The 22,121-nt window shown below is 44.8% G+C and overlaps 1 protein-coding gene across 1 annotated transcript in view; it reads right to left on the bottom strand.

Annotated features, from left to right (window-relative positions):
- Positions 1-3,451: 3,451 nt before the first annotated feature.
- Positions 3,452-22,121, bottom strand: part of LOC137428395 (putative serine/threonine-protein kinase MARK-C) — a 53,021-nt gene continuing 34,351 nt past the window's right edge. The window contains exons 9-12 of the mRNA XM_078778701.1: positions 18,826-18,948; positions 18,599-18,651; positions 15,224-15,276; positions 3,452-6,700 (exon numbers count right to left, since the gene is read on the bottom strand). Coding sequence (XP_078634827.1) covers positions 6,684-6,700; positions 15,224-15,276; positions 18,599-18,651; positions 18,826-18,948 — 246 coding nt within the window. The 3' untranslated portion in view covers positions 3,452-6,683. The remainder of the gene's footprint in view (positions 6,701-15,223; positions 15,277-18,598; positions 18,652-18,825; positions 18,949-22,121) is intronic.

The following is a 22,121-nucleotide window of genomic DNA, read 5'->3' as shown; positions in this document are numbered from 1 at the left end:
AAACTTCGGTAAATGATCGTCAATATCAAATGTACGCTTCGTCAGGCACCTTAACGTGCTTCCTTTGTCGAGCCTTCGGACACGTTAAAAGGTTTTGTCCCAAAGCATCTTGTACGAAGTGCGGCAAATTGGGACACACCGATGCGGGCTGTAAAAAAGAAAATGCCCGACCGTGGTTCCTCACGCCCCGACCGTGCTTCCTCACTCCCCGACCGTGCTTCCTCACGCCCCGACCGTGCTTCCTCACGCCCCGACCGTGCTTCCCGACGCTCAAACTGTGCTTCCCGAAGCCGCGGTGCTACCTGAAGCCCCGACTGTGCTTCCCGACGCCCCGACTGTGCTTCCCGAGGTCCCGACCGTGCTTCCCGAGGTCCCGACCGTGCTTCCCGAAGCCCCGACCGTGCTTCCCGACGCCCCGACCGTGCTTCCCGACGCCCCGACCGTGCTTCCCGACGCCCCGACCGTGCTTCCCGACGCCCCGACCGTGCTTCCCGACGCCCCGACCGTGCTTCCCGACGCCCCGACCGTGCTTCCCGACGCCCCGACCGTGCTTCCCGACGCCACGACCGTGCTTCCCGACGTCCCTACCGTGCTTCCCGACGCCCCGACCGTGCTTCCTGACGCCCCGACCGTGCTTCCCGACGCCCCGACCGTGCTTCCCAACGCCCCGACCGTGCTTCCCGACGCCCCGGTGCTTCCGAACCCAGTGAGATGGCACTTGGTGATGCTAGTACTGCGAGCGAACCCATGAATGAAGAACTTGCCCTACAGACCAAAAAACGAAAAGCACCACTAACAAATAGCCCCGATGGTACGATAAAGAAGGCTGTCTTGGGCAGAGACACTGTCTCTGCAAAAGAGGGCAAAACGTCTACAGCAAACGAAAATATCGAACACCAAAGTGGAACAAGCGTTACGCCTAAGTCCCCCGTCGGTGAAGTGATGTGAGTTGACAAAGTGGAAGACGCAAAGCGGCCATCTTGGATTTTGATGTGGCAACCCAATTTTCAATAGCGTTCTCCCTTATGCGTAGATACACCCACACACCAGATTAGAAGTTAGTAGTTCGTTTATATTTCAAGATATTTCGCTCACAAGGTTCAGACATGTATATGGTGGCGGCCATCTTGGATTTTGACGTGGCGACTCAATTTTCAATAGCGTTCTCCCTTATGCGTAGATACACCCACACACCAGATTAGAAGTTAGTAGTTCGTTTATATTTCAAGATATTTCGCTCACAAGGTTCAGACATGTATATGGTGGTGGCCATCTTGGATTTTGACGTGGCGACCCAATTTTCAATAGCGTTCTTCCTTATGCGTAGATACACCCACACACCAGATTAGAAGTTAGTAGTTCGTTTATTTTTCAAGATATTTCGCTCACAAGGTTCAGACATGTATATGGTGGCGGCCATCTTGGATTTTGATGTGGCGACCCAATTTTCAATGGCGTTCTTCCTTATGCGTAGATACACCAACACACCAGATTAGAAGTTAGTAGTTCGTTTATTTTTCAAGATATTTCGCTCAAGGTTCAGACATACATGGCGGTGGCCATCTTGGATTTTGACGTGGGTTGCACCCACACACCAAGTTAGAATTCGGTCCTTCGCTTGCGCATGCCTGCACGCATGGACGGACGCATGGACAGATGCACGCACGGACAGACGCACGCACGCACGGAGGGGAAAACCATAGTCCCCCTTTCGCTCCGCGGTGCGACGGGGGACAAAAAAGGACATTACTGATTTCCCAGGTTCTGAAAATGAAGCCTGCATTGAACCAAACACTGCAGCCATTTTTGAGCCTGAAAGCGAAGCCCTACTGGTCCCCCCTCAAGTAACTGAGCGGACTGGGAAATCGTAACTCCGGCTACGCAGAGATCTGCAGCCATTTTCCAAACCATACAAAAAGAAAGCTAGCACCAGTCTGCTCGTGAGTGTGGACCAGAGCATCCAATTAAACCCCAGGAGATGCCTCCAGAGGAGCTCGTGAGAGCCGCAAGTAAGGCCCAAGATCCAGGTGGGACATTATCAGACTTGTCAGAGTCTGAGGACGAGGTGGAAATGACTGAGCTTTCACAGTCATCAGCATCTCAGTCACATATACCCCCCAAACTCATCGTGTCGTTTCTAGCTGAAACGTACAGACAACGTAACATAATCATTAAAGACTATTTTGATGATTTGTGTGCATTCATACATACTGCAAAATCCATAATTAAAACACCTGAACATTTTGACCTGAATAGATCACAATGCCACAGGTTAAGAAAATTCATCACACGTGCAGGTGTAGAGTGTTCCCAGCAACAGGCTGATTTCATCAATACAGGATGAAAACTATAAAACTTGCAACTTTAAATATTAACGGCGGTGGTGCTAGCCACCTCCGCCCGGTTCAAGTAAAAAACATATTTCAGCGGAAAAAGGTGGATGTGATCTTGCTTCAAGAAACTCACATCACACCTAATGTAGAACATGACTGGCATCAACCTTTTAAGAGCTAATGCTATTTCAGCAATTTATCAGCTTCATCTGCTGGAATCAGCTTCTTGCTGAAGCTGGGCCTGGTGTGTGAATCATGCCATTTTCAGGAGGTAATAAAAGGTCGGCTTAGCTCTCTCTCAAACTAGTAAGCCATAACTTCCATTACACCATATTTAACGTGTATGCACCAAGTGATAGCGTAGAGCGTAAGTCCTTCTACGCCTCTATGATAAATCACTTAAGATCGGTTGATTTTGATCATTGTGTGTGTGTGTGTGTCGGAGGTGATTTTAATTGCACCTTCGATCCATCAATTGATAGAAACTCTGTCGAACCCCATCCCGAGTCCCATGTACACTCATCCCATTTTTTTTAGCACAATGGGTTTAATGGATGTTTGGCGGTTGCACCACCCAAACAAATCCCAGTACACCTGGTGTCGATGCGCCAATAGTCGAGTATCCTTGGCAAGGCTCGACAGATGGTACATTAACGTACCCTTTAAAAATACTGCGGTTTCTTCAAATCTTTTCCCTTCCGTGTTTTCAGACCATCATATGGTAACCCTAAACCTTTCCTTTCCTCAACCCACAAATGGAAGCACTTATTGGAAGTTTAATGTTAGACTTCTAGAAGACAGTGTGTTTAAAGAAGCCTTTCATGTTTTCTGGGCAAGTCTAGTAGCAAAGAAATCCTCCTTTTCTTCATCCAGCATATGGTGGGATAACATGAAATCTCAAATTCGGGTTTTTTGTCAGTTTCCAATCACACAGCACAAACGACAAGCACATTACAATGGTCCGGTTGGAATTAGATATTCTAAAATTGGAGAGTAAATTGGCTCATGAAAATAATGATGCCAATTACCGGTTATTGCTTGAAAAGAAAACTCTTTTAAGGAATTTAGTTCAAGAGAGAGCAGAGCATTTTTTTTTTTTTTTTTTTTTTTTTTTTTTTAAGAGAGCAGCCGGTACATTAATTAGACTTGGAATACAAAATGTAAAATTATCAGACACCCCAAAACAAGTCTTTCTTTCATTTAGAATCTTGAAGCAAGCCATCACAGCTAATCTCTTCTGTCTTGGACTCAAGAGGCAACGTTGTTGTCAATGAGGATGATGTTAGACTAAACATTATTGAATTCTATACAAAACTTTTTGAAGAGCAGACTGTTTGTAATGATACAATGATGGACTTAACCTCTCACTTCCCCTCCCTAACTGAGGCTCAACAGTTGGAGCTTGACCTACCAATCACCCTCCCTGAGCTAACCTGTGCTCTTGCTGCCATGGATTTGGGGAAAGCTCCGGGTATCGACGGTCTACCTCTCGAATTCTTTCTGACCTTTTGGGACCTTTTAGGCCCCGAGTTGCTGAATGTTTTGGACGCTTCTATAGACTGGTATAATGCCGCTGAGTCTAATAAGAGCCGTAGTATGCTTGCTCCCGAAAAGTGAAGATCCCCGACTTTTGGTGAACTGGCGACCGATCTCCCTGCTGTGCACGGACTACAAGCTTTTTTCAAAAGTACTGGCTAATCGACTAATAAAGGTTATTGGTGATCTGGTATTACCAGAACAGAGTTACTGTGTTCCTGGAAGATCCATCCATGATAGTTTCTTTAATCAGAGATCTCATTGATTGTAACCGTGTGCAAAAAGACTTTGGAATGATGTCGCTTGATCTTGAAAAGGCATTTGACAGTATTGACCATAAGTTTATGCATCATGTATTACAGGCATGTGGCCTCGGAGCAAACTTTCGATCCTACATTTCCTTGCTATACACAGACGTATTTAGTTTAATTAAGATTAATAATGTGTTGGCTCCCCCCATCAAGGTTCGGAGAGGGGTACGGCAAGGGTGTCCAGTCTCTGGTTTATTGTTTGCTCTTTCTTTAGAGCCCCTTCTCAATCTACTGAGAAAGAAGATTTCTGGAATAGCACTTTCTCCTATGAGTCCACCGCTAACCCTATCTGCTTATGCGGATGACGTCTGCATCTTTGTAAAAGATAAAGACGATATTGATATCCTTGATGAGTGCCTATCAAAGTCTCACTCTGCTTCCTCTTTAAAAATCAATTGGAACAAAAGCAAGACGTTATGGATACCCTCCCTTTATCGCAACCTTCCTCAGCCTGTACCACTGCCGCCCCCAAACCTCCCTGCAGGGTTACTGTGGGGAAGTGAGGGAATTAAGTACTTGGGCATATTCCTTGGTTCCCCACAGTATGCTCAGAAAATTGGGACGGGGTAATTGAGCAAGTGGGAGAAAGATTGAACTGATGGAAAAGAGTTTTACCTCATTTGTCTTTCAAGGGCCGTGGGCTAGTGACCAACAACTTAGTTGCCACACTGTTGTGGCATAGGTTCATCTGCCTGCAACCACCAGAGGCCCTGCTCAAAGCACTCCAGGGCAAACTGGTGGACTTCTTCTGGGGAGGCTACCACTGGCTACGACCAAATGTGATATGTCGCCCCTCGGCTGAGGGTGGCCACAACCTCGTCGACATCAAAGCCCGCCTAATGGCCTTCTGGCTGCGGTCCATTCTACGTCTCCTCTACATGGAACATCTGCCAGGCCGGCTCCCTGCACGCCTTGTACTACAGTGAGCGGGTAGGCTCGGGTACGATTTCGAACTTTTTCAATTGAACCTCCAACATGTCGACATATCGCTCCTCCCTGCTTTTTACCAAAGCCTCTTGAATGCCTGGCAGAGCCTTTCTGCGAGTCGTCAGGCGGACACATATGTCACAAAAAGACTAGCACATGAGCCTTTGTTTTATAACCCTCTTTTTCCTAACATTCCAAAAAGTCGAGACTTTTGCCAACACTTTATAGCAGCTGGTATCGTGAAGGTGCGGCATCTCCGACATGACTCAGGGTATGGTTGGAAATCCATAAGTGAAATCGCAGACCTGACAGAGATCTGGTCCCATAGGGTGATTGCAAAAATTTTGAGGAAAATGATTCAGGTGGGACGGCAACTTGGCCTAACTTGGACTCAAGGTACAGAAGATTTGAATGAGCCAACAGTGCCTAAATTGATTGTTGAACCCATTCAAAATGATTTTCCCCCTGTTAGCGATGGGTCAAAGCTTTTCCAGACGATGGACAGCAAGGGCATCTATAATAATATATATATAAGATGTGCCTTAAATTGTTAAATGGGAACCCTTCGTTAAATGGAGTTACCCGATGGAAAGGATTGTTACCCGGAGGACCCCCCCCCCCCCCTCCGAACCGATCTGGGAAGCCATGTATAGTGAGCCCATATCAAAAAGAACAGGTGATCTTCAGTGGCGTTTGGCCCACTGGATTGTTCCCTCCAACACGTTCATTACACATTTTTCTCCTGTATCTGTTTGTTGTCCCTTCTATACAGGCAATGAAGACTTGTTTCATGCATTCATAGACGGTGTCCGATTATTTCCTTTGTTTCATTGGTTGAATTATATTGCACACAAAATGCACATTACTTTTTCTTTGAGAAATTTAATCTTTTGTTTTGCTCCTAAACAAGATCCTGCATATAAACAGTTTAGTTTCCTAATAGCAACTGCAAAACTTGCTGTTTATTCAACAAGAAAAGATAAACTATCTGGCAAACCGACAGAGCACTGCAATATCATGGTGTCTTTTAATGCATTGGTCTCAGCGAGATTGAAACTTGAGTTTACCTTTTCCAACGAGACCGGAAATCTTTAAAACTTTATTGATACTTGGTGTGTCGGTGGTTTTTGTGAGGTTGAAGAAAACGAATTGAAAATACTGTTTGAGATACTGATTATGTTTCTTATTTGATGATCATTGGGTGGTTCTTCTTTTTGTTGGCATTATTGATTTGATTGCAAGACATGTATATTGTTACTTTTTCTATTTTTGTAATAAAAGGACTCAAAAGTCTGTCTCTGTCTCTGTCTCTCTCACCTGTGTCTCTCTCTCACCTGTGTCTCTGTCTCTGTCTCTCTCTCACCTGTTTCTCTCCCCCACTTATCGACTGTAAGCGGACAGCACATTCAACAAGTGAAATTCCTTGTTCATTCAATGTACTTGGCAATAAAGTTGATTCTGACCATGACAGAGAGAAGATCCCTGAAATTTGCAGCTGAATGCAACCTCATCATCTTCACCATGAAGGAGAGAAGATCCCTGAAAGTTGGGGCTGACAGAAACCTTGTCATCTTCATCATGAAGGAGAAGATCCTGGAAAGAAGAGGCAAAATGAACATAAAACAGATATTGTGACAGAATATCACGTGTTCAGATGTGTGTGCAGTGTGCAAATTAGACATCAATTTCACAAATTAGTCTTCGCCTTCTTCTTTGCCAGCCAGGTGTTCACATACCATACATATCCCCTAGTAAGAGGTTAGGCTGAGAACATGTAGAGTAGATGAGTAAAGTAAGAGGTTAAAGCTGGTTAGTAAGAGGCTGAGAACATGCAGAATTGGCCCACGTCTTTCAGGAACTGGTTGGCTAGGCCTGACATGATTGTAGTGGGTAAACTCAGGAATTTGTAGTTTGCTCAGGGTGCCGGTGTTGACTTGTCAACTCTTCAGGAAAGACACCGAGAGATGTTTAATGTCTCCAAACTCATGCTACCAGACAGAATACCCAGCACAAGGTCCACCTGAGGGACCACACATTTGTGACCAAACACACGACCTGTGAAGCACCATTTGATTTCATGAAACGGGTGGAATCACCAGGAAGGACATTGATCAGATTATGGTTTCCACAGTTGGAAGTGAGGGCAAGCTGGCATTTCTGGCATTTACCCTTCGTCGGACCAAAAAAGCCAAATATAGTCCGACACAGGGCCTCACGAGCAAGACTAGCTCTTTATTCGACAGTGCATGGTCAGGGTGAGAAGTAAAGCAGACCAGACAGTTCAGAGGTAAATTCGCTATGTCTGTACAGCCTTGGACATAAACAACAACAATATTGCATTTTAAAGGCCATTTTCTCTGCTAGAGCGGGGGTTAGCCTTGCGGTCCCCATGACAATCTTCTCCATTTTGCCCTATTTTCTGCATCTCTCCTTGTTAACCTCCTTGCCCGCATTTCTTCTTCCACCATCTTTAGCCAAGTCTTTCTCGGTCTTCCCCGTCTTCTACTTCCTTCTACATTCATTTCCATCACTCTTCTCAACCAGTCACTTTCATCCTTCCTCAACACATGACCAAACCATCTCAACCTGTTCCTCTTCACAGCATCAATCACAGGCTCTATTCCCATCATCTTTCGCAATTCATCATTTGTCTTCCTCTCTCTCAATGATACTCCGCACATCCGTCGAACCATTCGAATTTCCACCCTTTCCAACCTTCGTTGCTGCTCTACGTTCATTACCCATGTCTCGCTCCCATAAATCATAACACTTCTCACACATGCAGCATACACCTTTCCCTTCAGCTTCAACGACACTCCCCTCATCATCAGCACGCCACTCAATTCCCGAAACTTCTTCCATGCACATCTCACTCGAGCAACCGTTGCCGAGTCCGATCCACCTTCTCCATTCAGCATGTCTCCGAGGTAGCAAAATGCTTTCACACCTTCCAGCTTCACACCGTCTCCAAGATCCAACTCAACATTTCTTCCATCTGCAGCTCCCTCTGTGCACACCTTACATTTGAATGTAGCTGCCACACTGGTTAATGACCCTCTCAGACCACTACATTTTTCATGAACCCACTCAGCGCACATTGTACACTGAATGGAGTTCACTCTGACACCCTTCCTACACACAGCACAGGGCCACTTCCCAGTTCTTTCCACCTCACCACATGCTTTACCACTTGCCATCACCTTCGTCTTTCCGATATTCACCTTCAGACCTTTTGTCTCCATACATTCCTTCCACGTGTTCATCTTTTCCTTCAGTCCATCCATACTTTCCGCAATCAACACCAGATCATCTGCATACAACAACTCCCACGGTAAACCCTCCTTTACGTTCTGAGCCAGCACCTCCATCACAGCTACAAATAGTAGTGGACTTAGTACCGACCCCTGATGCACTCCCACCTTCACCTCAAACTCACCACTGTTCCCGTCCTTCGTCCTTACAGCTGTGCACGCTCTTTTGTACATTGCCATCACTACTCTGATCAACCATTCCTCCACTCCGAACTTCATCAATGCCCATGTCAATACTTTGCGTGGAACCCGATCGAATGCTTCCTCCAGATCAACAAACCCAAGAAACAACTTCTTCCTCTTCTCCATGTACTTCTCCTGCAACTGCCTCACAACAAAAAGCGCGTCTGTCGTTCCTCTTCCTGGCATGAATCCAAACTGCATTTCGTCGATCTTCACTTTCTTCCTTATCCTCCTCTCCAACACCCTTTCCAATACCTTCATTCCATGCTCCAATAACTTTATCGCTTGGTACCAGCCACACTCCAGAGGGTCACCTTTCCCCTTGTATAGAGGGACGAGGGTACTCAGTTCCCAATCCACTGGAATGCGGCCTTCTTTCACCACCAGATTACAGATCTCTGTCATTCTCTTCACACCCCAACTTCCTGCTGCCTTCAACATATCTCCCACAACTCCCGTCGGCCCTCCCGCATTTCTACCCTTCATTGCTTTTATCGCTTCCTCAACTTCCTTCTCAGTTATCTTCTCTGCCGGTCCTAAAACTGGGTTACTCTCTATGTTGCCATCCCATATCATTCTCTGTATTCAACAGCATTTCCATATATCTTTTCCATCTTCCTTTAATTCCATCTGGGTCGACAACGATTTGTCCCACTTCATCCTTCAAGCAACTCACCCCCATCACATCACACCTCTCTTTCGCTATCTGCTTTGCAATCCTGAATACTGCTTTCTGACCCTCTTCCGAATCCAAGCGTTCTCCGAACATTTTCCTACATGCCTCCTGCGCCTTTGCTACCTCTTTCTTTGCAGCCTTCCTGGCTGCCTTATAACTTTCATGCTCTGCTGTTTCTGCTCCCGTACCCTTCGCCTTCTGCCACTCCTTGAACTTCTTCCTCTTCTCGTCAATCCTCTTTCCAACTTCATCATCCCACCACCATGTTTCCGAGTGCCTCGGTGGTCCTTTTGTCCATCCACATACCTCACCAACGGCTCCCAACAGACTAGCTTTCATTGACATCCAACCACTTTCAAGCTCAACCACATCATCCTCGACCCGACTCAGCCTCTCTTTTAATGCCTCCCTTACTGTCACCTCTTTCAACCTCCACACCTTCATTCTCGGTTGGTACTTCACCCGCCGAGCTCTCCTCGCACCTTTCACCCTTACGTTGCAGACAACCAAGTGGTGCTGTGAAACAGCCTCCTCCCCTGGGATCACCTTTGTGTCCCGGAGGTGCCCCCTATCGCCTACGCACCATCAGGTAGTCAACGGTCGTCGTCGACCCACCTGACGTGTATGTAACAAGCTTATTATCCTCTTTCTGGAACTGAGTATTACAAATCAGCTCCATCAGCAAACTCCAAAATCCTTTCACCTTCTCCATTTCTCACACCATATCCGTAACCCCCATGAACTCCGTCAAAACCATCCATACTCCTTCCCACATGTCCATTTAGGTCTCCTCCTACCACAACAACTTCCTCATCTTTCACGTTTTCCATCAGCTTCTCTATCGCACACCAGAACTTGTCCTCTTCATCGCTTCGACCAACCTGCGGAGCATATCCTGAGATGACGTTCACCAAGAGCTTTCCAATCATCATTTTCACCATCATCAACCTATCACTCACTCTAGTCACCCTCACCACACTGTCTACAAACTCCTCAGAAAACAGGACACCAACACCATTCACGCCCTCCAGGCACCCTTGCCACACAAACTTGTATTTCTGTCCCTGCCTACCCTTCACCATTCTCACACCACTTCCCTTCCATCTCGTCTCTTGCACACAACATATGTCTCCTCTTCTTCTGACCAATACTTCCACCACTTCTCCTGATCTCCCTGTCATTGTCCCTACATTCCATGTCCCAAACCTCAGAAACCGATCTCCACTTCGGGCTGTACCCTGCCCATATGTAGTTGTAATTGTCATGGTTCTCTTTTTGAGGCAATGTTTTTTTTATGGCCGGATGCCCTTCCTGACGCCAACCCTCTTAGTCGCCTCTTATGACACGCAGGGTTACGGCGTATCTATTCTTATCCAGGGTACACACTGGGAAACGTTTAAAACATGGAAATTCTGGGGGGTGGGGGGGGGGCGTCGTCAGCATCACGGCTGCGGTTTAAACATATTTAAATAATATTTAAACAAAACCATGAAAAACAATCTGGGAAAAGTCTCTAAGAGAACGTGGATTTGAGAAAGCAGGAGCAGAGGTGAAAGAAAAACGAGATATAGGGGGCGGGGCACAAGTCGAGACGAGGAGGCCGCACGAGACACCAGGGCGCACGAGGCGCGAACAAAGAAACGACTAATTACACACAAATTTGCAACAACTACAAAATCAAATAGAAACACAATACCACATGCACAACAAAATACACAGCGGAAATTTGACAAAGAAACGAACGGGAAAACACACAAACTTTGATGCCGTGGAGAGATCGAAGCAAGCCCCGTCCATCATCATGATGAAATCGTCATCATGATGAAATATTTAATTTAGAGGTAGTCACAATAAAAAGTCAACAACGTGGGGAGAGGGGCAGAGCTTCGTTCACGTATCGTCACAGACAGGTACAACATATAAATGGGGGATTCTCTTCAGGAAAAGAATAAACAAATAATGGTGGAAAAAACACTCACAGATGCATCTGAAACAGTGTTGGACAACAATGAAGAAGGCAAATTTACAGTCACGTGAAAAAGTAAGTACACCCCATGTAAAGTTTTGACCTTTTCAACATATTTCAACATACCATGATCTTCATTGCAACAATATTGATAGATAAAGGTGATATAATATAACAAATATCATGAAACATTTACATTTTTGTAGTCCATTGTATAATTTAAATAAACATAAATGCAAATTTCGCATGTGGAAAAAGTAAGTACACCCTTGGCTCTAATAGGTGGTATTGCCCCCTTTGGCAGAAACAACCTCAAGTAGGCGTTTCTTATAACTGTCTACCAGTCTCTGACATCGACTGGGAGAAATTTTTGCCCACTCCTCCATGCAGAATTCTTTCAGCTGTGCGATGTTTGAGGGGTTTCTTGCATGCACAGCTCGTTTCAAACCCTCCCACAACATCTTGATGGGATTTAGATCCGGGCTTTGACTTGGCCATTCCAGACCCTCCATTTCTTTCTTTTCAGCCATTCCTTGGTGGATTTACTGGTATGTTTAGGGTCATTGTCATGTTGCAAGGTCCACCTTCGGTTGAGTTTCAACTTTCCGACAGATGGCCTCACATTATCCTCAAGCACCCTCTGGTACAATGAAGAATTCGTAGTGGATTCTATGATGGTGAGCTGCCCAGGCCCTGATGCAGCAAAGCTGCCACAAACCATAATATTTCCACCAACATGCTTTACAGTTCATATCAGGTTCTTGTGGTCAAATGCTGTCTTTGGTTTTCGCCAAACATGTCTTCTGGTACTGTGGCCAAATAGCTCTACCTATGACTCATCTGTCCAGAGCACATTGTTCCAGAAGTGCTGGTCTTTGCCTCGGTGTTCATTGGCAAACTTTAGTCTTGCCCTGATGTTCTTTCTGGACAGCAAATGTTTCCTCCTGGCACACCTCCCATGTAGATCAAATTTGTACAGCCTCTTTCTAATGGTAGACTCGTGCACTTTGACATCAACAGTGGCAAGAGCTACCTGTCGGTCCCGTGACGATATTTCTGGGGTTCTTAGAGACGTCTTTCAGCATCTTGCGGTCTGCTCTCGGGCTGAACTTGCTGGGGCGGCCGGGCCTGAACAAGTTGGCAGTTGTTTGGAATCTTCTCCACTTGTAGATGATCTTCCAGACAGTCGAATGATTGATTTCAAATTGTTTGGAGATCTTTTTAAATCCCCTCCCAGACTCGAAGGCATCTATAACCTTTCTGAAGGCCTCAGAGAGCTCTCTTGATCTCGGCATAGTTACGCCACATACTTCAACAACAAGGAGCAAACCAAACAATGTCTGAGGTTTAAATAAGACAGGTTCCTCCAAGATCCTCTCTAACGATGTTCTCATCATTTGCACCTGAGCTGGTGCACCTGATTCTAATTTTAGGTATTTGAAGTAGTGATAAATGTAGGGGTGTACTTACTTTTTCCACATGCGAAATTTGCATTTATGTTTATTTAAATTATACAATGGACTACAAAATGTAAATGTTTCATGATATTTGTTATATTATATCACCTTTATCAATATTGTTGAAATGAAGATCAAATAGCTGTACAGTGGTACCTCGGCTTACGAGTGCCCCAACGTACGAGTTTTTCGGGATACGAGCCGTCGCTCGGGCGGTTTGTTGCTTTGGGATACGAGCCGAGATCCGATGTACGAGCTCAAAAAATTTATTTTTTTGAATTTTCCGGTTGTGGCTTCCGGTTCCGGTCACGCGGTTATCTTGCCGTGAAAGCATCTCTGCTTGGATATAAAACACGCAATCGTCGAAATACATGAGCGAGGAATCTCCTTGCTCCAGCCGGTGACGTCATCGGCGGGGATCCCGCCTCCAGAGTGGCTGGTCACGTGACCGCCAAAGCGTGTCGCGCGTGCGGGTATAATGAGCTACACCTGTGGATCACGTGACCACGGAAGCACGCCTCGCTTGAGAGGCATGGCTTTCGGTTTGCGTTTTGCTTTATAAGGCGCGATAAATGGGCTTTTGAGTGTTAGCGGTTCATGGCGTTGACGGTTCATGGCGGTTCATGGCGGTTGACGGTTCATGACGGTTCATGGCGTTGACGGTCAAAAACCCATTACATCAATTTTACCAGGCACTGTACAGTAAGTACAGTGGACACCAAATGCACGGTGGAAGGCTAGAAGTAGAAGATCGTCCAAGACAAGTGAGAATAAGCCATACTTTGGAGGAGATGACGTCATTCGCTGGTCCGATAACCAAAGATGTGGTATAAAAAACCAGGTGAGCTAACAATGCAGCAATGAAGGAATTCGGCCAAGGCACCGGCACACAACGACCTACCTACATCGAAAGACTCAATGCCAATGGTGACAGAAGCCAAGACGGCCGGCTTAAACACCGCCGAAAGACCACGGTGTACCAACTTACGATGCAGAACATCTTGCACTTAATATGATGACAACAGGTGCCATCCTCTGACGTACCATTACAGGTACAGGTACAGTACACGTGAGCACAGAGCAAAAGTTCACTGAAACCGAGATTAAGAAAAAAGAAAAAACACCTCGTGGTCCGTGCTCGATATCCGAGTTTCAATCTTTTCAAACACATGATGCTCTCGGTCACGGTATCTCCTGCGAGCTGCTTCTCCTTCAACCACACAAACAACAACTTCTCCATATCTTCATGGATAGAGGTCCGGAGCTTTGAAATAATCGTAACGCCCTTGGCTGGCGTTATAGCCTTTATGGACTCCTTCTGCTTCAAAATCGTACATATCGTAGAAGGAGTACGATCGTACTGCCTCGCCAAGTCGACAACACGCACACCTCACCTGGCATGCTCTTCTCCTCTGCTTAATAAAACCAGTTTATTTCTTTACATTCTCTTGTATTATGTACAGTATATACGAGGTCGTGCTTGTTTATACATTATTTGTTATTTATAAAGTACATTTTTGTTATTTAAAAGCACCTAACAAAAAAAATTGGTGTTTTTTTTTTGAGGCTGGAACGGATTAATAGCATTTCAATGCATTTGAATGGGAAAATTTGCTTTGACTTACGAGCGATTTGGCTTACGAGCTCCGTCACGGAACGGATTAAACTCGTAAGCCGAGGTACCACTGTATGTTGAAATATGTTGAAAAAGTCAAAACTTTACATGGGGTGTACTTACTTTTTCACATGACTGTAGGTTTGCAGATGGATATTAAAGGGATTTATATTTTAGAACCAGACAAAGCAGTCTTCTTCCATGTTCATATTTAGCACAAGACTGTGGAGTAGCAAGGATCATTGGCTGAGAAGAAGGATATACCGCTGATGCAGTGCCCACTGCTGGTAAAGGCAGGAATTTGGAATTTGTCCAGGGTGCCAGAGATAGCTTGCCTACTCTTCGCGAAGGACACCAAGTGATCTTTAACGCTCACCACCTAATGTTGGCAGACGGGACACCCAGTTTAACCACCATCTCATGTCATCCATCGTCTTGACCATGATCTTTATGAACCGCATTAACCCTTCCCAACCCAAACCTATTATTTGCTTCTTTCCTCCAACTCATTTATCATGTCGTTTTACATTTTCATTGAAATTGATTTGCTCTCTCACCATCATCTGGTACCATCTGTGATCCAGAGGTTGCCTCTTACAGATCACCATTCAAAAGTTTATTCTGCATTTTTAACTTCCTCATCTATTCTTGTCTGTTTATTTTAATGCTTGCCTTCCTCCTCTTCCATCAATATTACCAATCAGTATTGTTTTGTATTGGTTGAGGTGTTGCTCAGCTTGGCCAAATATTACACATTGGATGCCTCTGCACTATAGTTACAAAAGTTTGGAGCACGTGTGGGAAAGATTACTGTGATGAGAGGAAAGTTGTTTGTGTCACTGTCATGAGGAACAAACAGCCACCACCGACAAATTGAAAAAGTGAAAATATTAACTCTCAAAACTCACGAGTTAGCAGCTCTTCTTCAACAGATACATCTGATAATTTGGACTCAGCATTCCTGCAGAAAATAAAGATTTTGTGAAGCTGTTGTTAAATAAATGTCACAAATAAGAAACAATGTCACAATAAAAATGCAGTCGGGAAGGTGATCATCAAACTGCATCGGTTGATTGTGTTTTCTCCATTCAGACAGCAAACCACACCCTGTACTGTGTGTGCTACCCTAGCAAGTATCTTCAAACACAGTTGAGAATGAAGCCAAGAAATGTCACATGGTAAAGAGGGAGGGGGGGGGGGGGGGGGAAATAAGATCACCAAAGAGTTTTTTTTTTTTAACCACACTTTTTTCTTTCCCCTTTCATGTCCCAAGCTCCCACACTCACCTCTGAGCTCTCCAGCCTGTGATTGAATCCTAGAGAGTTCTAAAGTTCTAAAGAGGAATTCTGCAGGCTTATAAAGGATAATTCTACAGGGTTCTAAAGGGTAATGCTTATGGGTTTTGTTTTTTCTCTCCCTGTTGGTTCTCAGGCCTCACAGGCCCCTGGTGTGCATGAACCGCTGTAGTTTACCAGCATCGGTGCTGTGGTTACATGAGTGGGTGCACGTGTGGATATTTGGAGAGGCGAGTGTTTCCTGAGAAGAAGAAAACAAGACCGAAAGTCTACAAGCGGCGTAGCCGGACTTGTTTGATACTTCAGTTGAAGAGGATAGTATGACCTGGGTAGGGATACCAGTTAGCAAATAAGGTTTGTGTTAAAAACAATTTTAAGTACTGTAAGTCTCTAAGCTGTCTGTTACCATGGAAGTAAAGAGACTGTACTGATACACTGGTTTATTCCATCTGTTTTGAGTCATCAGTGAATCATACAGTTTGTGAACCATACATGTGACGCTTCAATCCAGTAACTTTGCAGTCACGACAAAGGGATTGCCATGTTACAATAATATTTACTGTATCATTTTGTTACAATAATATTTACTGTGTTACAATAATAATATTACTAACATTATTATAATCTATCTATAATTCCAGTAATCTCTGTGTGTATGTGTGTGTGTCTGTGTGTGTGTGTGTGTGTGTGTTTGTCTGTGACCGCTGTTTCTCGACAACTACCGGTCCGATATACTTGAAACTTGCCAGGTATATTGCTGGGGACCCGAGGATGTGCCTTTTCGAGGTTTGAAATTAATCGGACAAGTGGTTCCCAAGGTATGGTCACCGTACTCGCAAGCCGTTCGCTTTGGCTTTGTGAATGAACCAAACCATTTCATGTAAATAGAGGGGGGGGGGGGGGTTCTGTGGTCGTTGCGAATGGACCAAATCATTTCATGTAAATAGAGGGGGGGGGGGTTCTGTGGTCGTTACTGCCACGTGGTTTCAAAGTTTTTTTTTGTTGTTGTTTGCACGCATGTTTTTTTGCACGCACGTACGGGCAAGCACGTACGTGCGGGCACGCCCTAGTAATTATAATAATAATAATATTGTGTTACAATAATATTTACTGCATCATTTTTATTAATGTTATGATTATTACGAAAACAAGACTTTATGAAGAAACCTGGGCTAATTTGTCCCAAATGGCCTGAAGGCGAGCCATGAAGGGATGAAGCCTAAGGCCCATACGTTCTGTCGTTGGAAGACCCGTAAAACCTATGCTTTCGATATTTGAAGGTCGTTTAAACAATCGGTTTGTTTGTGTTTCACACAGAAAGAAAAATGTGAAGGTAGAGCATGGCGATTGTGATATATGACAGGGTCAACAATATGTTCGCCCTGAATGGCATTTAAATCAAAATGGTGTTGTGTGGAGTCAGCCGCCGTACACTGTAATGACATCACAGACATAATCACATCACATCATCCCTGTCATGTGACCAGATCCTCAGCTCTGATTGGTGTACTTTTGTGAAGGACAAACATACATACGGACAGACAAACACTGTTCCAGACGGCTTTGCCCTACGGGATACGCCATAAAAGTGGTGTGTTCGTGGGGACACAGGTTTTTTTTTTGGGTTTTTTTTTGAAGTTCCTTGCTTTGAGGCCTCACAAAGCAAAAAAGCATTTTGGGGTGTTCCACGATTTATTCTTATGATGTCATTGTTTTGTGATATAATTTTTGACTGCCGCTGCCAAAGTTTAAGACTCGACTAAAACAAATCCCGAGAAAATCGGAAAACGTTTGACTTTTTCAACAAAAAAATAAAAATAAAAATTGCACCAGTCCAAACGAAGCGCTCCAGTTTGCCATTTTAAATATGAAATTGGCAAAGCTGAGAAACGCACAAAATCCGTTAAAATTACCCTTAATAACCTGATAGAACAAGCTTTTAGAACCCTTTAGAATTACCCTTTTGAACCCATTGGAATTATCCTTTAGATACCTTTACAATTGCACCTCAGAACCAACTAAAATTACCGTTTTGAACCTTTAGAATTTAAAAGGGTGGGTTAGAGGTTCTTCTTCTTCATTTTTGACGGACAAACATCGACATATATATTGAAGCGGATTCACCACTGAAAAACGGTGGTGACTTGATTTGAAGCCCCTTCCTGAACGGACAGACAAACAGACTGGCGGAGAATAGATACATAGACTAGAATGGGCATTCGGACGAGCCAATACCTCTGCAAGATTCAGCAGTTTACGTTTTGTATCCCACCAAGAGGCCGGATCTGATTCCGGACGTGAACCAAAACCGAATTGGCTTGTTTTTGTAGCCTGTGCAAATCATGCACCTAGTTTTGTTACAACTAGTCTACAAAATCTGCTATATATCGTTTTTGGCTTTATCACTCATTGGTTAAAAAAAAATCACTTAAACTTAAAAGAATTATCGTATTGGGATTCGGATATTCAACAAATTTGAATCAATTCTGCTACATATCGGTTTTAGCCTGAGCTTATCACTCAATGGTGAGGAAGCACTTTTAAAAATCTCAGATCCGAATCTTCACCAAAATTTCATCATTTCATCCTTGTCACACACTCAACCTCTCCACCAAATTTCTTTGAATCCTTCAACAACTCTTTGAGATATCCTGTTCACAAACAAACAAATAGACAGACAGGAGTGAAACAACATAACCAGTGTCCACCGATGGTGGAAGAGCTGAAAACGTGGAGAGACAATCCGAACATTTAGTACGAACGTTTAGTTTTGATAAACTGGCAAGACAAATGGCACGATTCAAGCCATTAAGAGTGTGGTGATGCGTGACCTGGACGGAAGTTCATGTTTATTTTGTTCAAGACTTGCCCTGCTGCCCTATTATCAGTTCACGCTCTCTCTCACCATGCTCTTCCATGAGACTCCATGTTGCAGAGAAATAATGACAATGGAAGATGTAAAAACAGAACAAAAGGAGTGCCGGTTACCTGAAATAATTAATCGGGGAATTTTCCTTGAACCATGTGTGGTTCACAATCTCCTGCAAAACAATGGATGCGTTGGAATCAAACATGAACATGATCAGGAAACACCTCCACTGGTGAGCAATTGCATTTTTATCCACAACAACAGGAGGTCCGTGACACCAGCATGTGTGAACATTCTTGTTCATGCAAATAAAACACTGCAGATGAAAACTGCATCAATCCCTCACCGTCATAGTGAGCCTCTCCTTTGGATCTTTCCGAAGCATCGCAGCCAGAAGGGAAACCAATGTTTCCCTTGCAAATGCTGGTGGACTGTTTCCCACATTGAAGTCAGTCTTGTCATGTGACATCTGCAAAGAAGCACAACAAATGTATTTGTGACCGAATCCAAAACAATCGTCGTAATCGAATACTTACATTTGCATTATAAGCACATTCCAAACAAGCGCTCACTGGTGCAATAACCAAGGTTTGACTCAAAACGAATAAAATACATTTTCATTCATCAAATAAGTTATGGTGCACAACACAAAAGATTTTTCTTCGCTGAAAAAGAAACCCTGTCAACTAAAGAATCGGATATCAAGTACCGTCGGACCCCGCTATTCACGGACCCCGCTATTCACGGACCCCGCTATTCGCGGTCCCACTATTCGCGGTTGATAAAATGCGACCTGTTTCTCAATTCACAGATAAATGTCCCATGAATTCATGTTTGTTTTTTTTCTTTTCACAGCTGAGTTCTGTGAAATCGCGTTTTTCAGGGGAGCAAAAAAAAATTTCACGAGCTGCGAGCTTGACATATTTATAAAACCCATCTTTTACAAGCCATGCATAAAGCAGCTGGACATACGCAAAATTCTACGAGCCGAGAGCATGACCTGCTTATACTGTACAGTAAGTACAGTACCGTACATTCACTGCTGTGTACCTTGCGTTTTCATGGCTTTCACGGTTGTAAATTTTAGCCGCACTATAAGCGAGCTTCACGGGATATCCCACCAGATGTATAAACAAGTCACATCCTCCACGAATTATAGAAATCAAATGCTTCAATAAACCGATTACAGTTTGCAGTTTACGGTAAAGCATCCTCAGAGATGTTACACAATGAAAACGCTTCGGGGGATGTTCCACCAGCTGTGTGAACAAGTCAACCTCTGCGAGTTATAGAATGCAATGCATAATTTTTTTTTTTTGGTATACAGAATCGAGGCTCGTGAAAGAGCTAACATTTATTTCACAAACAAATCAAACAGACAAACAAAATATATAAAAAGAGGGAGCGGCAGACAAGATTGGGAGAGAAGGGGAAACACACAAACACAACATTTTAGAGCAGGGACATCGGGAGATGTGTGGGAGGGCGAGGGCTTGGGGGGGGAGGCGTGGGAAGGTGGGGGGGGGGGGGGGGATGGGAGAAGTATAAAACACAAGGACACCAAGGACTTCCAGGACAGAAGTTGGTATTTCAAAAAAGTGGCTTTGGGGTGAAATTAGCGGGGGTAGAAAAGATCAAGGTTGTGGATGGGGGAAGATAAGAGATGGTGGTGAACGGCTGTTTTAAAGACCGGGAGGGAGGAGTGGGATTGAAGAGAGTGAAGGAGTTTGTTCCAGAGGCGGGAGAAAAGAGAAATGAAGGAGTGAATGTGAGCAGAGAGTCTTGATTTTGGCAGTTTAACCATAAGAGGGTTGCAGGCAGAGCTTGTGCGACCTGTAGGAATATTTGGGGGACAGAGCCCAGAGAGAGCTGAGGGGGCAAGGCCGGAGAGGAGTCGGTAGAAGACGGAAAGACCACCAACCTGCCTGCGGTGAGTGAGTGAAAGGCCCTTAGAGTTTGCTTCATCGCGGGAGATTCCAATGATTCTGAATGCTTTGGTTTCAACAGCGTGAAGACGAGCTAGGTGTGAGGCAGGAGCACCTGCCCAGAGGGGAGAGCAGTATTCCATTGAGCTGCGGATGAAAGCCTTGTATGTGGTGAGGAGCTCAGGTTTGCCAAGGAAGGACTTCGCACGACGGAGGATGCCCAGTCGGCGACTGGCTTTGGAGGCCAGATTTGAAATGTGGTTTTCCCAAGAAAGATCATGGCAGATAGTGAGACCCAAAAGCTTGAGTGACAGAACTTCTTGGAGAGGATTATTCAGAAAGTGGATGGGAGGGTTGTCCAGTTGGTCATTTCGGAGAGACATCGTAAGAGTGTGAGATTTGTCAGGATTGAAACACATGTTCCACTTGTTTGCCCAGTCTGTGATTTTGTCCAGGTCTGCAGAGAGTGAGGAGGCTGCAGACTGCCGATCTGAGGGATGAGGAATGGAGCGACAGAGATTAGAGTCATCAGCAAAGAGATAGAGAGGATTTTCAAGAGAGTCAGAGAGATCATTGATGAAGACCAGAAAAAGCACAGGGCCCAGAACACTGCCTTGGGGAACTCCAGCCTGAACAGGAAGAGGAGATGAGAAAAACCCATTCAGGAGCACACGTTGACTACGACTAGAGAGGAAGTCCGCCAGCCATGTGTGGAGATTTCCATGGATACCAAAGGAGGAGAGTTTGGTGAGCAGAGCTGGGTGCCAGACCGTATCGAAGGCACGTGATATGTCAAGGGAGACAGCTCTAATTTCCTATTTGGTATTGAGGACCTCCATCCATTGTTGAGAAAGCAGAAGCAGCATGTCCAGAGTAGAATGACCAGGTCTGAAACCAAATTGATGAGCAGAGATCAAGCCATTGGAGAAGAGGAAAGATTTCATATCCGAAGCAATGATGGATTCCATGACTTTGCTGATAATTGGGAGAAGGCTGATTGGTCTGTCGTTGCTAGGATCTGTTTTTGCACCTTTTTTGTGCAAAGCGGTGATGTTGGCCGATTTCCAAGCAGATGGCAGATGACCTTGAGCAAAAGAGAGGGTGAAGAGAACAGAGAGAGGGAGTGAAAGAGCGGAAGAACGGGATTTTAGGACCAGTGGGCTGATGCCGTCAGGTCCAGTTGCAGAATCAGAGTCGAGGGTTGACAGAAACTTTTCCACCTTGTCAGGAGGAAAGGACACAGAGTCCAGGAGCAGCTGGGTACGACTGGGTACGGTGGGTACAGAGAGGGATGGGTTTGGGACACAAGATTTAGAGACAAACACAGAGTTGAGGCATTCAGCTTTTTCACGTGCGGAGTCAGCCGTGTAGCCGTTTGAGGTGAGGGAGGGGATGGAGGGGGAACAAATACCAGAAACAGATTTGACCAGACGCCACCAGGATTTGGAAGAGGGAGACAGATAAGAGAGTTCGGTCTTGAGAACGGAGAGATATTGTTTCCTGGCTCTCCTGAGGGTGGACACACACTTGTTTCGGGCTTTGTGAAAGGAAATGAGATTTCCTTCCATTGGATTTGCTTTCCAGGAGACGAAGGCAAGTTGTTTCTGGGCAACAGCCTCACCACAAGATTCCGTGTACCATGGACGGGAGAAAGGGTATCACAACTGAAGACGAGATGGGATAAATCTGTGCATGAGAGAGAGTAATTTACTTTGGA

The sequence above is a fragment of the Myxine glutinosa genome, chromosome 5 (assembly GCF_964187855.1).
Source record: "Myxine glutinosa chromosome 5, kmMyxGlut1.1, whole genome shotgun sequence".
Taxonomy (NCBI): Eukaryota; Metazoa; Chordata; class Myxini; order Myxiniformes; family Myxinidae; genus Myxine; species Myxine glutinosa.
Note: the sequence above shows the minus strand (reverse complement) of the source record. Positions and strands in the feature narration are given on the sequence as shown.